The 26434-nt window shown below is 44.7% G+C and overlaps 2 protein-coding genes and 2 non-coding genes across 12 annotated transcripts in view; 2 read left to right on the top strand and 2 right to left on the bottom strand.

Moving 5' to 3' along the window:
* Positions 1-12715, top strand: part of TEX2 (testis expressed 2) — a 114275-nt gene extending 101560 nt beyond the window's left edge. For 6 of the 9 annotated variants that reach the window (XM_034640787.1, XM_034640789.1, XM_034640790.1 and 3 more), the window contains 4 exons: positions 5237-5362; positions 7012-7221; positions 9358-9478; positions 11048-12715. In XM_034640787.1, the coding sequence (XP_034496678.1) occupies positions 5237-5362; positions 7012-7221; positions 9358-9478; positions 11048-11170 (580 nt within the window). In that variant the 3' untranslated portion in view covers positions 11171-12715. Of the gene's footprint in view, positions 1-5194; positions 5217-5236; positions 5363-7011; positions 7222-9357; positions 9479-11047 lie in introns of those variants that run through there. The other 3 variants (XM_034640792.1, XM_034640793.1, XM_034640794.1) reach the window with 3 other exon arrangements.
* The window catches only part of ERN1 (endoplasmic reticulum to nucleus signaling 1), a 93964-nt gene continuing 78699 nt past the window's right edge, over positions 11170-26434 (top strand). Inside the window, exons 1-4 of the mRNA XM_019805168.2 lie at positions 11170-11306; positions 12984-13096; positions 13648-13781; positions 13900-14148. Of these exons, the coding sequence (XP_019660727.2) occupies positions 11170-11306; positions 12984-13096; positions 13648-13781; positions 13900-14148 (633 nt within the window). The remainder of the gene's footprint in view (positions 11307-12983; positions 13097-13647; positions 13782-13899; positions 14149-26434) is intronic.
* On the bottom strand, positions 13626-13759 carry LOC117795852. The gene has a single exon (XR_004620005.1). It is a non-coding gene; the product is annotated as a small nucleolar RNA SNORA76 (small nucleolar RNA).
* LOC117795831 lies at positions 13952-14022 on the bottom strand. Its single transcript, XR_004619985.1, has one exon. It is a non-coding gene; the product is annotated as a small nucleolar RNA SNORD104 (small nucleolar RNA).

The raw sequence follows: 26434 nt of genomic DNA, 5'->3' as shown, positions 1-26434 counted from the left end.
CTAAGGTCCTTAGGGGGTCCGTTTGCTTTAATCACAGAGTCTGAACTATTTCTAATACGACAACTGATTTTGTAGCCAAGAGGGTGCTCCAAAAGCGTTGTGAGATATGTTTTCCCTAAATAATACAATACTGATTTGCTTAGTAGTAACTTCCTCTCTGTGTAGAAGATATTGCATCTGCTGCCCAGAGTTTGTCTGATTTAGTAAGTATTTCAGATTTGTCTGATTTAGTAAGTATTTCAGATACTTAATGAAGGTTAATTTTTCCCCCTTAGATGCCTAAAATGGGTAAGCTGGAACTTTACATTCCCATACACCTTAAAAATGACCACTTCTGACCACAAATTTAAATTATATTATTGTTTGACCAAACTAAAAATGCTAAGTAGAGTCTCCTTCTCGCATCTTTATCCCTTTGGCATGGAATCAACAGTACATTGACAGGAAAACCCCACCAGGAGCCTCCTTCTCAGGGTCTAAATATAAGACACTCAGACTCTAAGATTTTTGCTTAGTTAGGATGCTGACCTAATGCTTATATTCATACGTGCGGTCATAGAAGATGGGAGGGTCATACATTTGAGAATGTGCTTTTACTTAGATTATTCTGATTTAATGAAATGTTCCTGTTTTACTCATTGGAAAATTTCCCCGCCTGTATGCAGTCTAACCTGTACCTGTGCTATTTTCCTTTTGTTTTTCTGCTATTTGTTAAAATGTGTTTGGATTCGGCAATCTGTGGATTGTATTTTCTGGTGAGTGGTGTTTATCAACTCTCCATGTAGCATTTCATACCCTGTAGGTGCTGAGTCTTGTTTGGTCCCATGTGACACCACTAGGAAGCTTGTCCTTTCATCATGTTCCTGGACATAAAGGCTCATTTTGTAGACCTAAGAGGATTGAGGTCAGAGTATTTAAGAGGGTTTCCTGGGAGGGAAAGTCTTGCCAACTTCCCTGATCTGAGTTGCTGGGGTTTTGATCTAGTTCTCGAATCAGACTCAATTTCCTGTGTCTGGACGCCCCCACCCTACTGCCATGCCCAGCTGCGCATCCGCTGCCCAGCCTTTAGGACAAAGCACCGTGGGCAGAAGCAGCCTTGAAAATGAGGTCTAACTACACAGAAGGACAGAGCAAACTTCAGTCAGAAGGAGTCCGTTCTGGAAACAGCCCTGTGCCAGCACAGAGCTGCTGGGACTCCATTGGAAAGGGGCATCTGGGCAGTAGGTGGGGCCCCAACACAGTCAGGTCCCTGAGATCCTGGCCATTTAGGCATTCCGTGTTCACACTTACTCATGTGGCTCTCTTGGCACAATTTCAAGTTCATAAACCCTGGCTGATCAGAGGATGAACATGTTTCTGAGCAAGCAGTGCTTTTTCAGACTGCGTGAAAAAAAAAATCCTCTGCTTTGGGAATATGATGGTATTACTTTGTATTATACTTCTGAAGTACCATTTTTTTCTTAGTAGAGTCTGGTATAAAATGTTTTGCTTCTTCCTGTGAGGGTGTTACATTATATGTTGATGGGTAATTGGCTGTCATTTAATTTTAAGAGCAAGGGGAAAAAGCCATTCCAAAAGTACCTCATTTGGGAGAAAAATGGACCTTGAGGTTTTTTGGGGGGTTTTTTTGTTTGTTTTTTTGTTTTTTGCCCCTTTGGGAATCCAAGAGCTCTGGATCCTTCTCCTGAAAATGCCTGCACATGGACCGTTTTGGCTCACAATTTCCTGGGGATATTAAGAGCCTCTGAAAGCCCATCCATAACCGAGAGCCTAATCCCAGAAGTGATTCTAGAACCCACTTCTTCACTTCCTCAGTCACGAGCACATCGGAATCCCCCTAAGTCTAAATACCAAGGAGAGACCAACCCACAATGTTTTCCTTAACAGTGAATCTCTCCAAAGAGTAGGCTGTGGCAGGGCTCCGCTTTGTCTCATGGCTGTTTTTCAGTCCACGCTTCAGTCCCCGCTTCAGTCCCGCTTCAAGTGTGCAAATGATCGTGCCCTGAGGGAGTCTCTAGAAGTGCTGCTCAACCTGTGGGAGGCCCCACTTGTAGAAAGCTTGTTCACGTCCTCACCTTATTAGCCTGAGGGTGATAGTGAGAAAGGGCGATCTGTTTTGGCTTATTCTCATGAAGTTCTTTCTCTTCGAAATGTGTGTATACTTTTTATTTGTAGACCAATTTCCTTTATTCTTTATTTCCCAAAGAGCTGCTGGGTTATATATTGTAGTTAACATAACTTTGGGGCGAAAAGGTGCTCAAAGTGGAATTCAGGTAGCGAGCGCAGCAGTCGTAACTTGAGGAACTGATGTGAGGAGGACCTGAGTGAGTCAGTAGGGGAGATCTGCACGCTCACTGCTCTCTGCAGGAACCGTGGCTTTGGAGGAGGGCGTTTCCTGTAAGGCACTTGGGCTGTTTGTGCTTTACCACTGCAGCCTGGGGGCCATGGGCCAGTCCCCACAGGGGGGCCCCTGCAACCTCTGTATTGGGTCACTAGTCCACGGTATACCCGCAGCCACCACCACCCTGAAGCTCCTGAGTTTAGGGAGCCAAGTGCCTGCAGCCCACGCCGTGACTCGGTCTAGCTCTGTGGGAGTACACACGTGTCTGTGGCAGGTGTATGGTGCCGATTTCACTCAGAGAAGATGACTACGTTCTCGCATGTGGCCACCTTCCTGGGCTGTTCCATCTAGTTATGCATCTTTCACTTAAAGCATTTTTTGGAGCTGCCTTTTAGAACTGCCTCCAGAGTCTGTGACATTCTTTTAACTATTCTGAGCATCAGCAAATCATCCTGCTTTGTAGATGGATTGGTTCTTAGAGAAATTGCTAGAAGTTGTTCAGAGGCGATGGTGATTATGAGACCAAGAAATAAAATGTTTGGTCCAAGACAGAGTATCAGTGATAAAATAATTCACTTTTTCTTATGTGTCTGACTCCAAGCACATGTCCAAAAAGATTTTTAGCAGGGGCAGCAAAACTAGAATTAGCCCTTTACGTGGAAAGGATATCATACTCATCTGGATTCTAAGATGCATTTTACACAATTAGGCTCATTACGTTCCAGCACCTCATATAAGAATGTGCAGCGTATCCTCCTCCGAAGTTCACGCTGACATCCTGAGATCATTAGGTGCACGGTCAGTTATGAAACTGAGTGGCAGCCAAACACTGAGTGACACGTTTAATTAAGTATTGAGGGCCACATAGAGGTACCATTTGGTCAAAATCAGAATTTCATGTCGCCCGGTCTACTTTTAACTGATACGGCATTGTCTAAGTTATTCACTTCAAGCCACAAAATTTATCGTGTTCTCTGCCCTGCGGAGGATGAATTTGGGAACCTGAGAGCTCTCTGCAGTGCTCCGCCTTTGGCACCTTTTGCTTCAGGTCTGGAGGATGCCAGATGACAAATACCGTGGGGACAGGAGGGACGGTGGCTCAGCAGTCTTCCCTGCAGTCCCAGATCTTGAGGCAGCTGTTTGTGCTGCGTGGAAGGGGAGCAGGCCTCCTGTGCTGTCAGGACACGGACGCCTCATCTGATAGCGCTAGGTCTGAGAGCCAGGGGGCCCAGGTGTTGTACTGACGGACAAGGAGAGTAGATGTGTCAGACAGCAGTCTTATCTTTGGGGATTTGCCTCCCTGACTTGCCTCATCTCAAGCCCCAATTTGAGCTTTCTTGGGAGTAATGTTTTGCTGTGCACGTTTTATATAAAAGAAGATCTCTGTGAGGCTGTCTCACGGTAGGGAGCTCTGAAATGGCCACGGCCACGGAGCGCCCAGAAGCATTGCTGGACTAGCCAGGACCCTAACAGAAGGAGGAAGAGTCAGGCAGGTACTGTCCCCATGGCCAGAGACAAGAGGCTTTTGTACCTGTGGGGAGTTTCCCTTTAACTGTATGCTCAAGCCTGTTGGCTGAAACGGCTGGCTCTCCCGTTACAGAGCTGGGGCTGAGGAGGATCCCAGTGTCCTGCCAGGGAGGACACTGGCGAGGTCTTCTTACAGTCGGGCTCCTGTTTCAGGGGTGGCGATCTCAGCCCGACCCTTCCAGGGCTGGGGCCTCTCCTGGGCCTTCAGTTCTGCACTCGTGTGTGGACTCTGCCCTTGGGTGCCCTTGGCCCCCATTGGCCAAAAACTGGGTGCCCCCCTGTGTGCATCAGAGGAAGAGCCCAAAAGGGATTGCACCTGTAGGGACAGGACCTAAGCCCCACTGCCTTCCCCTGTCCCGGTAATTTTATCCTTATCAAAAATACAAGACCTTGCCTCTGCTTTGTGACCATTTGGTTGCTTAGGAGTGGTCAGAGACTACGCTGTCCCTTGTTTGCTTCATCCCAATTAAGTCTCTGCACCTCAGAGACAGACCCTGCCTCTCTGCTTCTCAGAAGCAAAGCCACAATCCAGGGAGGGAACTGCCTTTTGTGGGGCCGAAGCTCAGCCAAGAACCCCGCCCCACCCCGCCCCGTGCCATGGAAGGGCTCTTGCCACTGCTGGTGATCTAGTAACCCCCTGCCTTTGGACACTGAGTATCCAACCTGGAAGGATTAATGAGGGACTTTGCTCATTGATGAGGCTTTGTATTACTTCATTTTTTAAAAATGGTTTTTAAATTTGTATTTCTCCAGGAAAACTTCCTGGGTTCTCCCATCAGTTGCTTCCCAGAGTCCCTTGAGATTTGTCACCTGTGATCGTTGGCTTTTTCTGTGGCCTTTAGGAGCTAAGGCAGTTATGGGATAGGATGCATGGTTTCAGTAGGAAGAAGTCTTGAGTCAAAACGAATCTGGACTAAGGAAGCATCATAGTTGTTGAGCTCAGCCAGAGTCAAGGGACTTGCCTGAACATCCCTGTCATGGATGAGAGGAGGTCATGTCGCCACCATAGCTGTCACCTCACCCGCAACCATCGTTCTTTCCATTCACCCTCCCACTTGGCTACTGCTGCACTTGATGAGATCACTGCATTTTGTGTGGACTGCATCACACTCCCACCACCTGTCCTGACGCATGCAAAAGATGGAACTCTTGAGGCCCAAGTTCTCTGTGCTGCTCTCAGGGGACTTGGTGCTGAGGAGTCTCCTGGGTAGCCTGACCAATCCGAGGACCCTTGGATTGGGCCTCTTCTTTTCCGGGGGTGTTGGGGAGGGCGAGGACATGTCAGCGGTGGTGGCGGTGGAGCTTGTGTGTTCTCTTTCTAAGCAGAGCCTGAAGGGCAGGCTGTGGTGGTGACTCTGCCCTGATCAGTTGCAGGCCCAGGGCGTACTGTCTGGCGGACAGCGATGAGGAGTCCTCCAGTGCCGGCTCCTCTGATGAAGACGACGCTCCAGAGCCCAGCGCAGGAGACAAACCACTTCTCCCAGGGGCCGAAGGGTGAGTGGGTCAGTTTCTAGGGTGTCCAGGGGTCAGGGTACCAAGTTGGGAGTGAGTTTGTTTCCCCTCTTCCTGGTAATCTTTCTTCCTCTGTCACTTTGAGTGAATGGTTTTTGCATTAAGAACCCAAAGTGGCTTCAAACCCCAGGCCCCCCAGCAAAAAGACCCGAATAGCTTTCCTTAGCTAAGAAGGTTCCCCATCAGAATGGCTTTCTCGAGGGGCGCCTGGGTGGCACAGCGGTTTAGCGTCCGCCTTCGGCTCAGGGCGTGATCCCGGCGTTATGGGATCGAGCCCCACATCAGGCTCCTCCACTAGGAACCTGCTTCTTCCTCCCCCACTTCCCCTGCTTGTGTTCCCTCTCTCGCTGGCTGTCTCTGTCTCTGTCAAATAAATAAATAAAATCTTAAAAAAAAAAAAAATGGCTTTCTCGGGCCATTGAAGAAAATTATTATTTTCTAAAGATTTTATTTAAATTCAAGTTAGTTAGCATGTTAGTTAGCATATATTGTATTACTAGTTTCAGGGGTAGAATTTAGTGATTCATCACTTGCATATAAGAAAATCATGAACAGAGTATTGAATGGTGTGCTTCTGGGCACAGCTTACACAACACCTCCCCCTGGTGTCGGTGGAGGGCACTGCGCCCCTCTGTCCGGTCGCACTTCTGTTGCGCTGCCGGCGTCTTCCTGCAAGGCTGGAACCCCTCAGGTGATGTCTTTGGTGTGTTTTGAAGATGTGGGTCACATAGCTGATCTTTTGGATCATGAACTTCATTTTCGGGACTCCCTTTGCCTGTTACTTGGACTATGGCATAATTTGAGTGCTTACACAGCTTCTTTGTAAGAATCTTTTAGTTATTTAAAGTGAGTTGAAGAAACGAAGATTATAAAAAAAGATTCAGAAGCACTTGTAAGAAAATACCAGCCTATTCACTTTTGAAATCCTACAGAAGATAGAGAATCCAGACATTTGAGGGCTTGATACTAAAGTTTGTGTGTGTTATTTGAAATCTACCCTCTTGACCGTCTTAAGAATGACTGTTTTTCTCTACACACATACACATATATTCCTGACACTCTGGTACTCTGGAGGATTTTAAAAAGCAAATATCCTCTCTTCTTAGGGCAGTCTTATGGTAGATATGACCTGATACAAAAGCTTGCTTTCTCGGCCTGCCAACATGCCAGCTTGATTAGTAATTTTCTTTAGAAAGAAGTTCTAAGCCTTTTGAAAAGTAGTTGCCACTTAAAGTTGATATGACATCACCTAAAAGGCAGTCAGGTAACTGCTGTATTTTATGTCCCTATCTATGCAGCACGATTTATTATTTGATGTGTGTAGTAGTTTCTCAGTTGGAGGTTATTTTGCCCCCTAGCGGACATTAAGCAATGTCTGCATGTCTCCATTTTTATTAGCATGACTGGCAAAGCATGCTATTGACATCTAGAAGGTTGAGGCCAGGGATGCTGCTAAGCCACACACAGTGGACAGGACAGCCCTGACAACAAAGACTTAGCCAGTACAAAATGTCAGTAGTGCTTCAGTTGGGAAACGCTGGTCTTAAGTAAGGTGAACGCAGAGCCACAGAGTTTTTGTGTGTGGAGGAGCAAAGTTTATACTAACACCTGTCTGTGTCCCTCATTTAAAGGTATGTTGGAGGTCATCGAACAAGTAAGATTATGAGGTTTGTCGATAAAATTACCAAGTCAAAATACTTCCAAAAAGCAACAGAGACAGAGTTCATTAAAAAGAAGATCGAAGAAGTCTCCAATACCCCCCTGCTGCTAACCGTAGAAGTACAAGAATGCCGAGGAACCCTGGCAGTCAACATTCCACCTCCCCCGACTGACCGAATATGGTGCGTACAACCTGTCACGTGACCATACAATATCCCCCCCTGCCTACCCCTGACCTTATGGAAAATACCTTCTCCTGGGCAGAAGCATTTTCAGATGTTCTTCATGGAACCTTAATGTCCATTGCAAACCCAGTTCTGCTTTCTTCTCTGAATGGTTAATTCACATTGAAAGCTTCATCGTCACTGTTTCTCTTCTTGGTCTTCCTCCCCTTCAAAGCCAACTCTTTCCAGCAGTCTTTCCCAGTTAGAACAGCCGCCATTTGTAGAGCTCTTATTCTCTGCCTGGCCTGGAGTGTAACTGCTTCACCTGGTCAGTCCTCACAGCATCCTGCAGAAATAGGTACCACTGTTACGCACTTTACGGAGGGGGATCATACATTCAGCAGAAGCCAGGGTGCTCAGGGAAGACTCCTTGGGTTCAAGCTAAATGTTAAGGAGGCAGAGCCTGTGCACTTGGTAATTGTGGTAGGAGGTCGATCCAAGGAATTGTCATAGAATGACCCAGTGGTTCTCAACCCTATCTGCATATCACAGTCACCTGGGGACTTGTTAAAAACAAAGATGTCCCCAGCCCCCAGGATCCAGGGCATGGGGGGCTAAGCCAGGATTGAGAACAACTGAAATAACCTATTATTTGTGGGTCCAGCAGAAAAAAATCACTGTCTGTGAATTGCAGTTTAAAATTGTCATTCTGTGGGGCGCCTGGGTGGCTCAGTCATTAAGCATCTGCCTTCGGCTCAGGGCGTGATCCCGGTGTTCTGGGATTGAGTCCCACATCAGGCTCCCTGCTCTGCTGGGAGCCTGCTTCTTCCTCTCCCACTCCCCCTGCAAATAAATAAATAAAATCTTTTTAAAAAAAATAAATAAAATTGTCATTCTAGATCCTTTAAAATGTATAGATGTGTATACAGTGATTGCAGGAGACTTCATTGTACCAGAAACCACGTTGGCATGAAAAAGATAGCTCTGTTCTGTCCTAGAGTGAAACTATCATGCTGCCTCATAACCCTGGCATTCAGAAGGGTTTATGAGAATGATCAGAAGACAGTTTTTGAATTGACTATCCATTTGAGGATGATACAGGTGTTTCCCAGTAAAAACTTTAAAATACCTTTTCAGATTTTATTTTTAGAGAGTAATATTTTCTTTGTAAAAAAAAAAAGTGATTGGTAACAAATGAAAAAAGTGGAGAGGGGGAAAAGCCTCTAATCTTATCACCCACAAATAACCAATATTAATATTCTACTGTATAGTCTTCCAAACCTAACAAAAAATATGTTTTTAATAGTGAGAGTTGATACATCTCTTCTCCTGCTCTAAGAGGCGTCAGTTACAGGTGCTACTGCTTAGCGGAAGATAATATTAAAGGCTTCGGGGGTAGTACTACCCAGCGCATTTGTTATGAATCCATAACGTTAAGTATAGCTCTTGAGAGTGTTTAGAAATGCTGATAGCAATTTGACATTTTTGCTCTAATTTTTAAAACATTGATGCTTGACAGATGGAAGTTTTTCAGTAGTTTGGTAGCACACAGTCTCTTGTCTGGGTCCTTTACCAACAGTTTTGAATGCCAGTCTGCTCCACTGGGAAGCCTTCATAAGCATGCTGTGGGGGATGGAATGAAGAAGCAGATTATAGAATGTCCTTTGTTTACATATGCATATTAGGGTGTGGGGAAAATTGACCCCACTTCTCTCAGTGGTCCTGTCTTGGGGGTAAGATTCAGAGAGAGGCAGTATCTTTCACTTTCTGCTTTGTACACGTGTATTTTGGGGGGTTTGTAATGTACGTATACTACCTTTATTAAAATAGAAACAAGAAAGATCCTTGCTGTTTCAGGAAAAACAAAAAACCAGAAAACAACGCCCAGGTCAGACTTTTCCAGTGGTGCTTCCTAAATTTCCCAGCTTGTCAGAACTGTTCTCAGATCATCACAGCCCTATACATGGTCCAGGGACGTGGAAGCTCACAGTTCCTGTTTGCTGCCTTGAATCATTTTTAGAGGGGATTTTCAGATAAGGGAACATTTACAAGGGGTGAAGCCCTGGGTAAATAACAGTGTTTGCTGTTGGTACTTGCCTACTTCCTCTCTTTGCATCTAAATGTAGTTGTTTACTACTTCTCTTCTTCTAAAAGGTACGGTTTCCGGAAGCCACCATATGTGGAGCTGAAAGCTCGGCCAAAACTTGGAGAAAGAGAAGTGACTTTAGTTCATGTGACAGACTGGATAGAGAAGAAATTGGAACAAGAGTTTCAGGTAAATGCGTGGTGTCACCTGGTGTGCATTTCACCAGAGTCTCAAAGCTCAGGGTAAAACAGAGGTTCTGAAGTGCATTTGGGTCAGGATCTGCTTTTGAGAATCTAATGAAAGCTATGGGCCCTCATCCCAGGAAAGTACTCATCATGATCAAACGTGCAGAACACTCTAGGTACAGTTTCGGAAATCCTGAACCTTATCCTCAGAACCCTGTGAAGTAGTTCAGAGGAAAAGCCCCAGAGGTGGGTTCACTAAGCCAGAGCTCATTCTCCAAGCCTGTCTTCTGCTTTCTGCCACCAAAGCTAATAGCAATGTAGCCGAGGCTCTGGGATGAGCTATCAGATATCCGAGGCACGGTTGTCTTTCAAGGTGTTATGGATTGCCAGACTATTTACTTTGTAAATGAGTTTCACCTTTTGAAGGAGACCCCTATTTTTGCAGTGGTCTATTTTGAGCTCTTGCCTTTAAAAATTTATATTCGTTATTTAAAAGCTATGGATTAACATTAACTGAAAACCAATTTCTGGAAAGCTTAGTAATGTCACCAAGTGGAAAAGTATTTTGAACCTAGTGAGGGGAAAGACAGCCTTTAGTTTAGTTTTTTTTCCTTTTCCCTAGATCCTACAACAGGCATTAGAGTGCATCATCTCTTTCAGGGATATTGGGGTACAAGGAGCACAAAGAAAGGACAAGGGGGCAGAGGTTGTCACCGGGGTTTTTTTGTTTTTGTTTTTAATGTTTATGTATTTTAGAGTGTGGGGAGGGGCAAAGGGACCGGGAGAGAATCTCAAGCCGACTCCCTCCGGAGTGCAAAGTCTGTCACAAAACCCAACTCGAGGCTAGAGCTCATGACCCTGAGATCATGACCTCAGTCAAAATCAAGAGTCAGACACTCAATGGACTGAGCCACCCAGGCGCCCTGGCACCTGGTATTTTTGAGGCAAGTTGGTAAGTTGATGGGTAATTGCTACAACTTCCCATAGCCACCTTTTTTTGCTTTTGTGTATGCTTTCATAAGAGGGCATTACTGGAGACTGAATCCATTGCTAAAATTCACTTGCTAAAATTAGTTTACAAACAGGATAGGCAAAGCAGCATTACTATCAATAACTGATTATTCTTCATATGTTCATTATAGTAGGATTTCTTTCATATATAGCTTTGGTTCTGGGTGAAAAAAATTAGCTTACATTTTGTTGCTAAGATTTAAATGGATAAATTCACATGGAATTTGTGTTCTGGATATTGCAATTTGGAAATACTATGAGCAGGTGAAGCCAATTCTCTTAAAGTAATGGTGTTGAATATTTTTGAATTCAGAAGTAATTTTATCATATGTACATGAGATCAGAGGCTGCTTCTGCCCCAGAGCTGACTTCCTGGGTTCTTGTGTTCATGTGCTGGTGTGATTCAACTCTTTAAAAATGGGGCAGAGAAACTAGTTTAGAATGTGCAAACAGTTGTTTCATATCTACTTTTAAACTTATCTAAAACCTAAAATTATCAGAACAGAGTAGGGTGACAGCCTGAGAAAAGAACGCATTCTTCAACATGGCTTTCTTTCTACAGAAAGTTTTTGTCATGCCAAACATGGATGATGTCTATATCCCTATAATGCACTCAGCCATGGACCCCCGCTCTGCTTCCTGCCTCCTCAAAGACCCACTTGTGGAGGCTGCTGATCAGCTGTGATGGGTGAAGATCTGACCTTCCCAGTATTAGGAGACTTAGCTCAAGGTGTGGGGTTCTCGGCTGCCATCCGTGCTGGAGCACTGGCCTTTCCTCGTGCCACAGCTTCTGCCCTCTGCCTGCTGGTGCCCATTCCACTGTGAGGTGTCATTCCGTGCGTTCAGGAGCTGGTGTCTGGACTGCTGGCTGCAAAGCTTTGACTCAGTAGAGGACACTGTGGAAGAATCCCCACAGTGGATCCAGAGGTTACAGATGACTCACACCATGGCTTTTTTGAGTCTACCAGTTTTTGTGGCAGCAAGAGCACAGTTAAGAGCAAAGCGGTACAACTGGAAGGCTTTCCCCTTGCCTCAACTCCTCCAAAGCTTTTCCTCAGGCGGCCAGTGCACAATGGAACGTTTTCTCACTTCTACAGTTTGTGGGTGACAGCCCTCCACACTCCTGGAGAATGTCAATTCAGCAACATGTGGGGGGTGGGGAGTGGAATTTTGCGAACTATTTCATTGATGATAAAGAGATACGCATAGCAACTTATTTTTTTCATATTGTGCATTTTGGAAGCAAGTAGCCATAGAACATACACTAACATATGATCAGCTGGGGGTGGGGACAGTGGGATTTATCCAAACATTAGGTAAAGCCATGAGATCAAACCATCCCAAGCTTTCTACCAAGGAGATACAATCACCTGGTTTTCTAACCCCCAGTGTTTTCTGAGACATGAGCATATGTGAAAATATCAAATACTGCACATGAGTGGATTGGGATGGGGGCAGAAAGCCAGAGCCACATCTTTGTATCCGCCACTTCCTATGTGCTCTGTGCTTTATATAGACATCTAAATGCTTTGTTAATCTAACTGGTTTAGGATATTGAGGTTGTGGGCAGTTTCCTCTTCTAACAGCCAAAACAGAGAACTATCACCTTTGAGAGTTGAGACCAAGTCTGCTCAACATTAAACACTACATTATATAAAAATTCATGTGACCTTTCTTTAATGTTGCCAATCTTATTTTGTGCATTTGTGTCAGAATCTTTAGTTTACAAGTTTGGGGGCTCCCTAGTTGTATAATTTGCTTTGAGAAGTACTCTTAAAACACAATTTTTTATTGTTTAAAGCTGCATTCAACATCAAAACTACTGTGGGTAACTTTTGATAACTTACATCTTGTGGACAAAGCTAATAGTGGTTTTTTAAACAGCACCTTGCCTGAACATGACTTTAAAGAAATTAATATATTGAAAAAGTATATTTGAACCCTTGATTACTTTAATTGCACCATTAAAACATTTGACTTAAATTATTTGATCATTCCAGTCGGTGTACTGTTCTAATTTCTCAATGTGTAGGCCGATTTGCCTGTCAGTCCGCATGTCTTGTTCACTGGTCTATAATTTTTGTGCAATAACTAAAGGCAAAGGACTAGATGCACTACTGTGTAAAGAGATTACACATGACTATCCTATTGCACTTAATCAAATAGTTATGTGGGGATTTACAATCGCTTGCGTTGTTTCACAAAATAAATATCTCAATGTCAAATACTAGATAAGCATCCAAGTTATTTCTGCTGAATCCTTTTTGGGTAATAGGGAGAGTACACAGTGCATACAGATCGCCTGGGCACTCAGCTGAGAAAGCAGCTTCCGTTTCCTGGGTGATCACCAGATGGGCTTTCTAATATTGCAAGGTGATCCTCACCACACACAGGAGGTAGGTGTGATCTTCAGCGGATTTTTAAAACCTGAGGGACAGTCTTGTTTCTGTGCCGGATCTTACACCCGCAATAGCCTCATTAATCCTGTTAACTTGGAGCGCCCTGCAGTTATTACAGGCCAAAGCAGTTTCAACACTGCCCTCATGCCAGTCTTTGCCCTTCAGCAGCGCTGCCTTGTCCTCAGAACTGATGCACATCTCACCTAAACCAGGTGAGAGATGGCTATCACCACCAATCATCTGGACTGGGAAGGAGTGTGCATTTACTTAGGTGCCTGATGTGCCCAGTAATGCATAAAGGTTAATCCATCTTTACAGCGACCTTGTTTAGGCTAACTGGGCTAATTTGTCCAAAGCTTTTATCCCCGTGCTTGGCACAGTATACACATAAGCAGTTGGCTGTCAATGGTAGTTTTTCTAAGTGGGTCGCTGCTACACCTTAGCCAGGCGAGTTAAATTCATGCAAAATCAAGACTGAAACCAGTTCCTGTTAAGTATCCCGGGGCTCTTAAACTGCTCACTTAGGTTCCCCCCACCCTTAAGAGGCCATCCACGGCGCGGTTAACCCGCAGGCCTCGGAGGATCACGGAGGACAGGACTTTCAGGAGAGGTACGGGAACGTGCGGAGCACTGAGTAACAGGGCCTACAGGATCCCCGACGTCTCTCCAGGGCGCTTCAACCTCGGCTAGGAGGGCCGAAGCTGGAGTCGTCGCAACCCCCCGTCCCCTGCCCCGTTGCCGCCGTGTCGCTCGCGGTTAAAAGGGCCGCCGGCGGGGGAACCAGGCGGCCCCAGTTATGCGCAAGCGCGTACTCTGGCGCTGCAGCCTGACCCCCTGCGCCACGCGCAGGCGCAACGGGGGCTCAAAGGCAGCGCGTCGGAAGAACACCCAACACCGGTGCTAGGTTCAAACCATTTTATTGAGGGGCTTCGGGGAAAGGTCTTAGGGGAGGAGAACAGGGAGATCCGACGTCCTCGGCCCGGCGGAACCTGCAAGAACGAGAGCGGTGGGTTAGCGGGTGTGCGCCCGCAAGCCTGTTCCCTGCTCGCCGCAACCCCGGAGGCCTGGCTCAGATTATAGTTCGCATCACCCACGTCAGCAGTCTAACACGTGCTTTTTTTTGGAATGTCATCACTGCAGGCCCCCCGCGACCCACCCGGCTCCAGGGCCGACCCACCAGGGCCCCGCACAGACAACACTCACCCAGCCAGCCTCACAGCTCCGGAAAGACCGAGTCAGGGCCTCCGGCTTCTACTTAAAGGAGGTGAAGGGAGGCGGTTGGGCGGGCCTTACTGGCATTAACCAATAGCAAGTGAAACTTCCGGTCACGTGCTATAAAATAGCTTAAGGAGCGGCTGTGCTCGCTTGAGTCCTCCAGAGTATAGAGTGGTCACATGCCAACCATAGAGATGGGAGTCAAAGAAAGACCGCGAGTCTGGGTTTCTTTCCGTGTGTAGGTCGCCGGCTTGTAATGAGCGCGTCTCTGTGCAGTACACCAAAGGAAAGTTTACGAACAGGACGCAACCTAGTCACTTCTTTGAGATGTTCTGTGCCAAGAGGTTGGCTAGGAGCCCAGCATATAAAGGTGACAATCTAACCTTGTTCCTGAATTGAAAGTAACCTGTTTGGGTAAAAAGAGCCTGTCTTTGAAAGTAGAGTACGTGCAACCAGATCCTGACTTTGTGGCGAATTTGTTGTATGAAAATAGGAATTTGAGGAAATTCCTCAATTTGAGGAAAATAGGAATATCCCAAAAAGGTGTTGTGAAGATCAAATGAAATAATGTCAGTTGCCTGGCACATTCTGAGTGGTGAATAATTGCTTTTAAAGGACTGCTGTGATGTGGAAAACTTAGGTGAGTGCAGTGCTTTGATAAATGCTAAAATAGAGCTATGAACGAGCTATGAACTGTGGAAGCCCCAAGGAGAGAATGCCTAACTTTGCGAAAGTTAAAAGTACTTCTAAGTACCGAACTCTTACTGTACGCCAGGCACACTCTTCACTACGTTTGACCCTTGAACAAGGAAGGGGGTGAGGGAGGTGTTGGGGACCCCACCACCCACTGGTGGAAAATTTCTGGCTCAATTTTGACTCCTCCAAAGCTAAACTACTAATAGCCTACTGTTGACCAGAGCCTTATGGAGAACATAAACAGTCAATGAACACATACTTTGTGTATTATATATATTATATGCTGTATTTTCACAATGAAGCAAGCTAGAGAAAAGAAAATGTTATTAAGAAAATCATAAAGGATGGGTGCCTGGGTGGCTCAGCAGGTTAAGCACCCGACTCTTGATTTCACCTCAGGTCATGATGTCCGGGCTGTGAGATCTGCCCCGGTGAGGCTCTCGCTCGGCGTGGATCCTGCTTGTCATTCTCTCTTCTCCCTCTGCCACTCCCCCTGCCCCTGCGCGCTCTCTCCCTCTGCCTCTTTCTCTCTTTAAAAAAAAAATAATAATAATAATAAAGGAAGAGAAAATATATTTGCAGTGCTGTATGGTATTTGTTGAAAAAAAAGTAGACCCATGCAGCTCAAATCCATGTTGGTGAATTGTAATGGGGACTAACATGGCACGGCCCTATAAGAGCCTGATTTACCAGGAGAGAGAACAGCAACCAGTCACAATATTGGGTTTTCTTTATCTCCTCAGTGTTCTCTTTGGGAAATCTTCTGTTTTTTTCCTCCTAATTTAATAAGGAAAGTGTAGTAAGAAAAGCATTTCAACCTGAGCTTGTAGTTTAATAGTGCTCTTATTTTCATTATTTTCTACACAGTCTTTAGTTAAGTTTAAAAATACCCCTATGACTGAAAGTAATGGTTATTTTGACATGTTTTGTGACCTCTATGCAGTTATTTTTATTGCGGCTTAAATCTTTTATTATTTTTTACATTTATTACATTGTGGTACAGATTCTACGTTAAGAAATGAATACAGGTTTTCTTTGTGGCCTAGAATATGATCTGTTTTTGCAGATGTTCTGAAGATTCTCAGGGCACCTGGGTGGCTCAGTCAGTTAAGCAACCAGCTCTTGGTTTCAGCTCAGGTCATGATCATGAGATCCAGCCCCAAGTGGGTTCTGTGCTCAGCAGTCTGTGCTCAGCTGGAAGTCTGCTTGAGATTCTCTCTCCCCCTTTCCCTCTCCCTTCCCCTCTACCTCTCCCTCCCACTATGTCTCCTCTATAACCACCCCCCCACACACATGCGCACTCTCTCTCTCAAAGAATATCTTACAAAAATAAATGTTCCATGGATTCTTGCAACGAAGATGCTTTCACTATCGTGTATAAATATTGACATGAAATATTTATGAATTCAGCCTAAATTGTGTTGTAATCATATTGTCCAAACGTCTATCTATTTTATACTTAATTGGGAGTGTATGTACTGTTACTGACTGTGATGTGTTAAGGTTATGTTTCAAGTACGAAATGCTGGGGAGGATGCAAAGCGACAAGAACTTTGCTCCATTACTATTTGGGAATACAAAACAGTATATACATTTTGGAAAAGATTTTGGACAGTTTCTTATAAAGTTAACTTACCCAAGAGAAATGAAATTTTATGTTCACACAAAATCTGGTACACAAATGTTTATAACATTATTCATAATGCCTCCAAGGTGGAACTACCCAGAAGCCCTTCATTGGGTGAATCTTAAGCAATGGTTGTACATCCATACAATTGAATGCTACTCGGCAATAAAATAGGATGAACTATTGATACATGCAACACTTGGAAGAATCTCAGAGGCATTATGCTGAGTGAAAGAAACTAGACTCAAAAGATGGTATTATTCCATTTATATGATATTCTAGAAAAGAGAAAACTATAGGAACTGAAAACAGATGAAAGATTTTCCAGGAATTGGAGGTGCAGGAACGTTTGACTACAAAGGTGCAGCATGATTGCATTTTTGAGGATGATAGAACTGTTCTGTATCTGGATCGTGGTGGTTACATGACTTTTTGTATTCGTCAAAATTCATAGAACTATACCCCCACACGGTTTCATTTTACCATATGACATTTAAAAATAAAAAATTACGCCTCGTTTTCCCTGATTATTTCTGTTGTTACTTGCTTTGTATATTTTGAGGCTATGCTATTTATCTCATTACGCTTTGTGGCTGATAATATTGCATCATGGATTACATGTATTTATGTATAAAATAACACTCATGTTTTTTGCCTTGAGTTCTAATTTGTCTTACATGAGCATTGCTACTTGTGTCTTTCTTTTTTTGTGTGTTTGCTGGTATAACTGTGCCCATTGCTTTATTTTTAACCTTTCTATGTTATTTTGTCTTTAGCGTGTCCTTTGTAGGAGGCACATGTTTGGCTTATTGTGTTTAGCCCAACATGACAATACTTCCCTTTTAAAGTTTTTAGTGTGAAATGTCTGTGCATACAAAAGAGTACATATAAAGTATATGTGTGGTTTGGAAATTACTAATAAATTGAACATTGACATGCTCACCACTTTTAGAAAAATGGCATCATCGATAACTTTAAAGCTCACTTTTTGCCCCTTCTGATTTCATTTCCCTCCCACATTCTCAGAGGAAACCACCATCCTGCGTTTGGAGTTTGACTTGTTTCGCTTTTTTTTTTTTTTTTTTTTTTTTTTTTTTTTTTTNCATGTATTTATATGTTATTTAGTTTTGCTTGACTTTGAGCTTTATAGAAGTAGAATATATGTATGTATCTTCTATGACTTACTCTTTTTATTGCATAATATTGGTGACATTCATGTTGTATGTTTGCAGCCAGTAATTGTAGTAATGCAACCAGTTCACTTCTGTGTAGCATCCCAGTACACAATTTCATCACTCTTTACACATCTGTTCTCTTTATTGTGGATGTTTACAATAGCTACAGTTTTCATTATTGCAAACCAGGCTGCTCCGAATATTCTTGTGTGTGTGCGCAGAAAAGTTCCTTTGGGGTATGTAGATAGAAGCACAATTGCTGCGTGGTAGGGTAGGTACATTTCCAACTTTCTATATAATAGGGAATAACTTTCCAAAGTGGATGCTCTACTTTGCACTCCCGCATTGGCCTATACCATCACCAGTGCTTGATATTGTCAGACTTTTCATAGATGAGCATAAAAGGGTATCTCAGTGTAGTTAAATTTTTTAAAGCATTTAAAATGTATATTCTTATACGACCATTGACCAATCAGCTGACAATCAGGTTTTTTCTTCCGCAGTTGCTCTTTTAAAATCCAACTTCATAGGGGCGCCTGGGTGTCTCAGTTGTTAAGTGTCTGCCTTCGGCTCAGGTCATGATCCCAGGGTCCTGGGATCGAGCCCTGCATCCGAGCATCTTGGGCTCCCTGCTCAACGGGAAGCCTGCTTCTCCCTCTCCCACTCCCCCTGCTTGTGTTCCCTCTCTCGCTGTTCCTTTCTCTGTTAAATAAATAAAATCTTTAAAAAATAAAATAAATTCCAACTTTATAAAAAATAAAATAAAATTCAACTTTACACACAATAAAGGGCACCCATAAGTGTCCATTTCCCCGGTTTTTTGTTCGTTCGTTTGTTTTTACAAATAGGTACGTTTGTGTCACCTCCCCCACAATCAAGACGCAGAAAATTCTCATCTCTCCGAAATGCTTCTCTCTTGCCTCTTTGTAGTCAGTGCCCGCCCCCTTCAATCACCAACTCAGGTAACCACTGATCCGTGTTCTGTTATTACAGAATGGTTTTGCCTGTTTTAGATTTTCTTGTAAATGGATTCATGCGGCTTGTACTCTCTTGTGTCTGGCTTTTGTCACTTAAACTAATGTTTTTGAGATTCGTCCATATTGTATCAGTAATCCATGCCTTTTTGTTGCTGAGTAGGATTTCATTATATGAATATGCCACAGTTTGTTTTTCCATCCACGTGTTTACAGAATTTGGGTTGTTTCCAGTCTGGGGGTATGATGAATAAAGCTGTTATGAACATCGGTGTAGAAGTCTTTTTATGGACATTTGTTTGCATTCCTTCTAGGAATGGAATTACTAGATCATGTGATAAGCATATATCTTTAACCTTATAAGAAACTGCCAATCTATTTTCCAAAGTGATTATTTTTACACTCCCACCAGCCACGTATGAGAGTTCTGGTTATTTCAAATCCTAGTCAGCACTTGGTATTGTCACTCGTTCTAATGGGATAGCTCATGGTGCTAATTTACATTTTTCTGATGACCAAAGATGTTGATGCTCTTTTCATATGACCATTACTATATCTCTTTTTGTAAAGTGTTCAGATCTTTCCCCACTTTGAAAATTGTTTTCTTACTAATGAATTATATGAATTCTTTAGATCCTTTTTCACATCTATGTATTGTGAATATTTGCCTTTTTATTTTCCTGACAGTGTCTTTCAAAGAGGAGGCATTTTTAATTTTGATGAAATCCAGTTTATCATTGATGGGTTTTAAGCAAGAGAGTGACAGTCTGGTGGAGTTCAACCTCCTTGTGACATTCCACAACCCAGATTTATCTCCCCCCTTGAGAACAACATGAGCTGCTAATAAGGGAATGCCTACCACAGGCAAGGCACTCCACATATTTTAGCTTTAATTCTTGGGATAGTCCTGAAAGGTAGGGAATGCTGTTTCTGGTTTTTAGCTCTAAGTCCCGGCACAATCAGAACCAGGGCTCAGAGAGATTAAGTAATTTGTTTACATTTGCACAATTCATAGATAGCCAAGCAGAGCTGGGATTTGAATTCATAACAATTTGATTTTAAAGCTTATGCTCTTTGATCACTCTACCATGCAACCTCCTAAGGGCCACCCTTTGTTTTAGTCAAAACTACTATTTGTTATCTGAGAGGGTTGAGCTCATCCAACATACATACACCTACACACCTCACTTTTGAGGGAGGCTTACTCACCCCCACCCCATGAACTACCCAGTGAACCAACGGACCAGGAACAGGAGAGGTGATGGGGAGTCCTAACTCAGAACAGTAGACGGACCCAGAAGTTATACAGAAGAGCTAAGACCCAAGCCCCTGGGAGGAGAGTCAAGAAGGGCACTGAGTCTGGAGGGGCCTGAGGTGAGTGAGGAACAGGGCTCCTGGGAAGCAAGAGGGACACCAGCATGTGGGGATGAAAGATGGAGAAGACAGAGAACACTGTCTAGAACAATCATCCAGCCAGCATTGTGACTTGCTTCTATGGGTGCCATGGGTGTGTCTGGTTGGAGAGAGGTGGTGTGCGGAAGCTGAAAGGGACCCAAATCATCCCATTGTGATTTCCCTTAACTTTCCACTTCTCTACCTCAACATAACACAACCCTTGAGACCCTTCTCTCTGGTCTCAGGAGATGTGGCCTCTCATTCGCTTTCTCTTTCAAGAAACACTTTCAAAGTCTCCCATGCTTGATCCTGTTCTGGATATAGGAAATTTGAATGTGAAGGAAACAGTCCCTATCTTCAAGTAGCCCACAGTGTAGTTGAGGGTAAAAAGAAAACCCCTACATTTTATGCACTTCATGTCCCTCTTTCAACCAGAGTCGTCTTCAGAGTGCAGGTGTAGGTGGGGAAGAGAAAAGGAGAAAGAAAGCTCTTCTTTACTGAAAGTCTGCCGTGGGCCAGGTGTGGTCACATGCATTGTTGATTTAGTCCTCCTAGAAATGCTGAGCCAGCATTTTAATCAGGGTTTATTGGTTTTTAAGTGATGAACCCAACTCGAACTAGCTGAGGTAAATGGGGGAAGGTCTGGTTCAACAGAGGAGGCAGGGCTGTGCACACCAATCTCAAGCCAACTCAAATCAGAACATAATCTTGTCCGGGGCACCTTGACTGGCATTTCTTGTCAACTTCTTTCTTTTCTATTGGCTTTCTACTGGATGGAGACAGTTCCTAGGCTCACACCTCCCAGCGCGGCCGCTAGAAAAGAAATCAGTTTCTTTTCATTGCTCTAGTTAGAGTAGGTGAAGTGAAGGTGGAATGGCTGTTTGCTTATCTAACACTGCATATCCGAACCACTCCATAAGTCAGAGTTAAAAACATCAGCCGTTATGTCTTACAAGTGTGTGAGTTAACTAGGCTCAGCTGAGAGGTTCTTCCGCTCCATGCGGTGTCCGCTGAGGACACCTAGGGGCTTGACTGGGCTGGAACATCCAAGGTAGCTCACCCAGATGGCTGACAGCTGGGGCTGGCTGGCCGCTGGGAGCTTAGCTGGAGCTGTTAATTAGAGCAACTCCATTCTCCTTCATGTGGCCTGTGTGTGGCTTGAGCTTCTCCCAGCATAGCAACCAGGTTCCAAGAAGGAGTATCCTCAAAGTTAAGATTCTAAGAAGGAAATGGAAGATGCCAGGCCTCTTAAACCTGGGCTGCTAAGTCCCTGAATGTCACTTCTGGTCAAGACCAGTCACGGAACCAGTCTAGATTCAAAGGAGAAAAAACAGCTCTATCTTTTTATTTTTAATTTTTGTTTACTTATTTAATTTCTAATTTTTATTTATTTACTCCCCACCAGCCCATCCTGGCTGCCTTCCCCACATCATCTCCCACTGCTCCCCAGTGTGGAAGCCAAGCGAGGGCTCACTGAGGAGTCAGCTCAGGCTTCCATGAAGCCACACAGGGTCATCCCTTCCTCACGCCTTTGTTCTGGCCCTGCCAAATCTGAAAAGACCCAGTGCAGAAACCACTTCTTCTATGAATGCCCCCCACCCCAGTCCTGCTCTGTCCATCCCACTCCCTTCCTTCCACCTGATCCATCTCTCTCTTGAACACCATAGTTCTGTTTCTGAGTTTACTCCTGCCTTCTTGAACTTTTCACAGTTGGCCTTGCATGGTGCTTATTCCGGTGCATGTCCTAACACTTTTGCCAACCTGCAAACTCTGTCATATTCCCTCATGGCACCCATCCTTTGTACTCAGAAGCCCTTGGCAATATTTGTTGAATGAATGAATTAATGAATAGTCATCATCCATGGAGAAGTCAGAGATGAAGTCATCTGCAAAAGGAAGCTGACTAGATAATAACTAAGGTTGCTTCTGCTCTGAAATCCGGTTATGTCTGTGAATGAGTTCTAGGGGGAAAGGAGAGAGAGTAGGTAATGTCTACATATTAAGCTGTGAGAAACACAGTCTGGAAGGAGGGAAAAGAGCCAGAAAAGGGTAATACCCAGAGAGGGAAAGAAGAACTATTAACACATCTGAAGAGAGGCCCAGGAAAAACTAGATGAAGCATGGCCACTGGGATTTCACAAGAGGAAAAATGTTTATGAGCTGCCTCAAGGAAGTTTCCAGAGAGTTCTGTGGAAATAAGCCAGACCCCAGGGGAGTAGGAGGGACTGGCCAGTGAGGAAGTGGAGGCATTTTGAGAGGATAGCCATTTTCACACTGGTGCTGCGTTGGCTCTTAGAGAATGTTCATACCTGATAAACGGTGACACCATGGATGCTTCTCCATGGTGGCATACAGACTTGGTACAACTGGGCGTGAAATACGGCAGCTCACAGGCAAGTGAACAAATAGTCAGTCAGGATTAGACTGAATTATCTCACAGGGCCGAACTCCCAGGAGGAAGCTCACTCCTCTCCCAGATGGCTTCTCTATTACTCACATTCTTTTGCACAACCCTCAGATGAGACCAGGAGGTTTACACGTTATTCAAGGCAATGCCCCTCATCCCCACACATTTGTACAAATTTCTAGTTGCTCTCAGTACTTCAGGGAAATGCCAAGCTGGGCTCCTAACTATGTTTACAGGTCACATAATGGCGCCTTGTCATCATGCTGTGGGAGAAACAAAAATAACAAGGAGCTAGTGGGGGAGTCTGTCATAGCATCTGGGGTTGACCAGACATACTCTGACGTCATGTACGTAGCCAGGTCCTGATCCAGGTCGTGCCTCTTGTTAGCTACGTGTACCCCCACCAGACTGTTAACCTTTCAACATTTCAATGTGTCATTTGTAAAATGGGGCGAAAAATACCTACTTCTGGAACTGCTGAGCAGGTAATGTGAGCCGATCCCATAAGGCGTGTACTTGCACATTCCCAAACAATAACAAACAGCCAGTAACTCTTAACTGCGATGGTGAGAAACACTCCCCTTTGTGATACAAGAAAGCGTGAAGTAGGTTGGATTCTGTGATAAAGAGTTCTTCAGAGCGTCACGGTCCTTTCAAATCCGGTCATCCTGGAACAGGCAGAGCCAAAGTTCTGTTTACCTAAACACACCGCTCACAGTGACAGCGGCTTTTCTTAAATTTCCCTTAAACGGTAGGACATGAAGGAGATAAAAATTTCACTTGCTATCAGAGACGCTCGCCTCATTGTTAACTACCCGGTATGTGCTGGAAGGTCAAGTCCGTTTGGAAGCAGCAGCAACAGCACAGAGATCACAAAAAAAGCCAGTTGACTTATTCTGATAAAGACACTGTTCCTTTGAGATGGTCCTGGAACTGTCAACCATGGCCTCTCTTTTTGGTTTTACCAGCTTCCTTTCCTTTCAAGATTCCTTCGAGAGAAAGATAGATATCATATGATTTCACTCATATTCGGAATTTAAGAAAACAGATGAACATAGGGGAAGGGAAGGAAAAATAAAATAAGACGAAATAAGAGAGGGAGACAAACCATAAGGGACTCTTAATTCTAGGGAACAAATTGAGGGTTGCTAGAGGGGAGGTGGGTGGGGGGATGGGGTAACTGGGTGATGGGCATTAAGGAGGGCACTTGATGTAATGAGCACTGGGTGTTATATGCAACTGATGAATCACTGAATTCTACCTCTGAAACTAATAATCCACTGTATGTTAATTAAATTGATTTTAAATTTAAAAAATTTAAATTTTTAAATTTAAAGGCAGCTACCCTCTCAGTAAATAGCTATCTGCAAACCAACCTCATGATAATTTTTAAATGAAATTTTGAAGGATTTTAAACAGAAATGAAGAGGCGCAAACTCTTTAGTCTGAGTCATAATTTATCCCACCAGGGGGCGACATTTGCTAAAATAAACAAAAGGGATTAGTGGCCACAGGAATTAACACCGGACATTCTGAGAGCCCTGCGGCCCAGGATCTTGGCTGCCCTCAGTCACCTGCGGAAACTGGAAAACACACGGGCTCTGGGGTCCACCCCTGGACATGCTGAGTCAGTGGGGGACAAGGGCACGAAAAGGTGTTGGAAACCTGTTTTTTTTAAACGTTCTCCAAGTTTGGGAACCACTGGTTTAGAGAGAAATGAAAATAAGATTTTGTGAACTCACTTTTCCCAACCCCCAGCTCCTCAGACATATTCGGGTCCTGCTGCAGTCCTTGAAAAATCTGATACACATGTTTTTCTTGCCTTGGTGAAAAAAAGAGGGCTTATCTTCACACAAAGACCATGACCTTTGCCTTGTTTAGTGCATGCAATTTAATGCAACTTCCAGAAAGGTCACTTACTGCCCAAGGGGCAGGTCCACTTCAAAGGCACCCTACAAAAATATTTCCATTGCTGCTTCTATTTATCAGTGATGCCAGCTTTTGGTTTATCATAAGCAAAAAGCTGTTAAAACAGTACTTAACTATGGAGCAACCTTATGGGCAATGCTGCCATAAATAAAACCAAGTTTATCATAGGAGTTGCCAATCAAGTGGAGAAGTGCATAAAACATGGGAACTGATTAAGTGTAAGTACAATCTAACCGGTGCATAAGAAATTCTGAGAACCTGTAATAGAGCAGTTAAGGCCTGGGGATTTGGTCCAACTGAGTACAAGATACAAAATATACCTACCTGGCCTAGACTCCTTGGAACAGATTTTTTTTTTCTTCAATGGATCTTTAAAGCTGATTTATGAGTCAGATGAGTCAGATTCCCCTTTGTGTTTCATCTACTGTGCTTACAGGGTCACAGTGACATTTTGAATTGTCCAAGGGCTGCCAGAGTTCCAGCACAGAAAGTTCCCCTCCTCGACTTACTCTGTTTGAGGAAAAGCACCATAGAAGGGATGTGAAAGCTGCATTTTCTAGTTAAACTCCTCTTTTAACTCAAACGTGGTCTCGCAGATCCTGTCGTCAGCTTGCAGGCTGGACAGGTAATCATTAAAAAGCTCCTCCCCGTTTCTGTGTTGTAGGCTCCTCCCTGGACACCTGGCTACCCAGCCTAAGAGTGACCGAGCCTCTGCTTCCACACATCTCTGTCAATCCCAAATCTCTCTACATTGAAACGTGCAGATAACACCTTTCAAAATGTGTCTACCACTTTCGCAGTTGCCAAAATTCATCCCACTCTTAAAAATCGGTGTTAGATTCTCCAGCAGTGGTAGAGATTAGCCCCTTGACTTTGATCCAGGCATTGGGGGCTGGGAATAGGGAACTCTGTTTATGGGATTTGGGCTTCCAATCAGCGTCTATCTGTTTCATACTGAATAGGATTGATCCACTGTGCACACAGACCAGATATTTGGTCAGTCCCCTGCTACTTCTTTGCTGTTTTCTCTCACATTGCCTACTCCTTTCCCCCAAACCGTGAAAAATCTTAGGCTGTCATGTGAGCAAGTCAGGAAAAATTAGAGAAGTTGCTATCCCCTTTTTCTTTTTCTCCAAGGATATTGTTACGCTTTGAATCTTAGTTAATCTCGTTACAAACAATATGTCTTCTCTCTCCACTTACATCCAAGTGGAGAGCAGCATGGAACCCAGTGACCAAATGGGTGCCAGACTTTTAAATTCAGGTTAATAGTCCATAATCCTCAAATAGATCTTGTATGAGTCCTCAACACACCCACTCCCTCCAATGAGTTGTGACACATGTCATCTCTAGCTCCACGAAGTCACATCTACTAAATGCCACGTAAACACACAACGCAAGCCGCCGAAATGGTTTCCTTCTTTGCTTATAATTTCTGGAGAATGACTTGGCTGTAGTTTGTTCCAAAGGGAAGAGATGGTTGTTGGACGTGATTTGAGGGGAATTCCTGAGGGCAAAGGGAAGAAAGGGGACTTGGGGCTAGCTGAGAAACAGCTGGAGGACCCTAGAACTGTGGACTTGTGAGCATGGCAGAAGTGTGGTGTTTGCTGGAATCCCTGCCCGCTGCTGACCCTGGCTCCGGAAGTCGCCCAGGATTCCACCACGACGGAAAGACGAAGCGGGGGCTCTGGACAACTGGCACCGCCTGTCTCCTGGCCTTTAGCCTGACCTAGTCTTACGCGGCGGGTCTCTCGGCAGGGTTGGTGGGACGGCCTGGGGAAAGGGTGCACCCGCGGGGCGGGATTGCCGGCCTCCCTCAGCCCTCGGCAAAGTTTCCTGCCTCACTTGCTCAGCGCCCCTAGACGCCGGACACTCAGGCCTGGTCCTCCCCAGGAGCGGCGGCCGGGAGACGCCCGGCCGGCAGGAGGCCAGCGCCGCTTGGGCCCCGCCCCTCCAGTACAGCCCCGCCCCCGGCTCCGCCTTCGGGCCTCGGCCCCGCCCCCGGTCCCTCCCCGACCGGAAGAAGCGCCGGCACCCGGCGCTTATAGGGCTGGGCATGGGGGTGCCGCTACCGCCTAGTCAGCTCTGCGTCCGCTGAAGTCCGGCCGCCGAGGCGCTGTCGTCGCGGCGCC

This window comes from Ailuropoda melanoleuca, chromosome 13, assembly GCF_002007445.2.
Source record: "Ailuropoda melanoleuca isolate Jingjing chromosome 13, ASM200744v2, whole genome shotgun sequence".
NCBI lineage: Eukaryota > Metazoa > Chordata > Mammalia > Carnivora > Ursidae > Ailuropoda > Ailuropoda melanoleuca.
The sequence above is the reverse complement of the archived record's forward strand: the minus strand, read 5'-3'. Positions and strand labels throughout refer to the sequence as shown.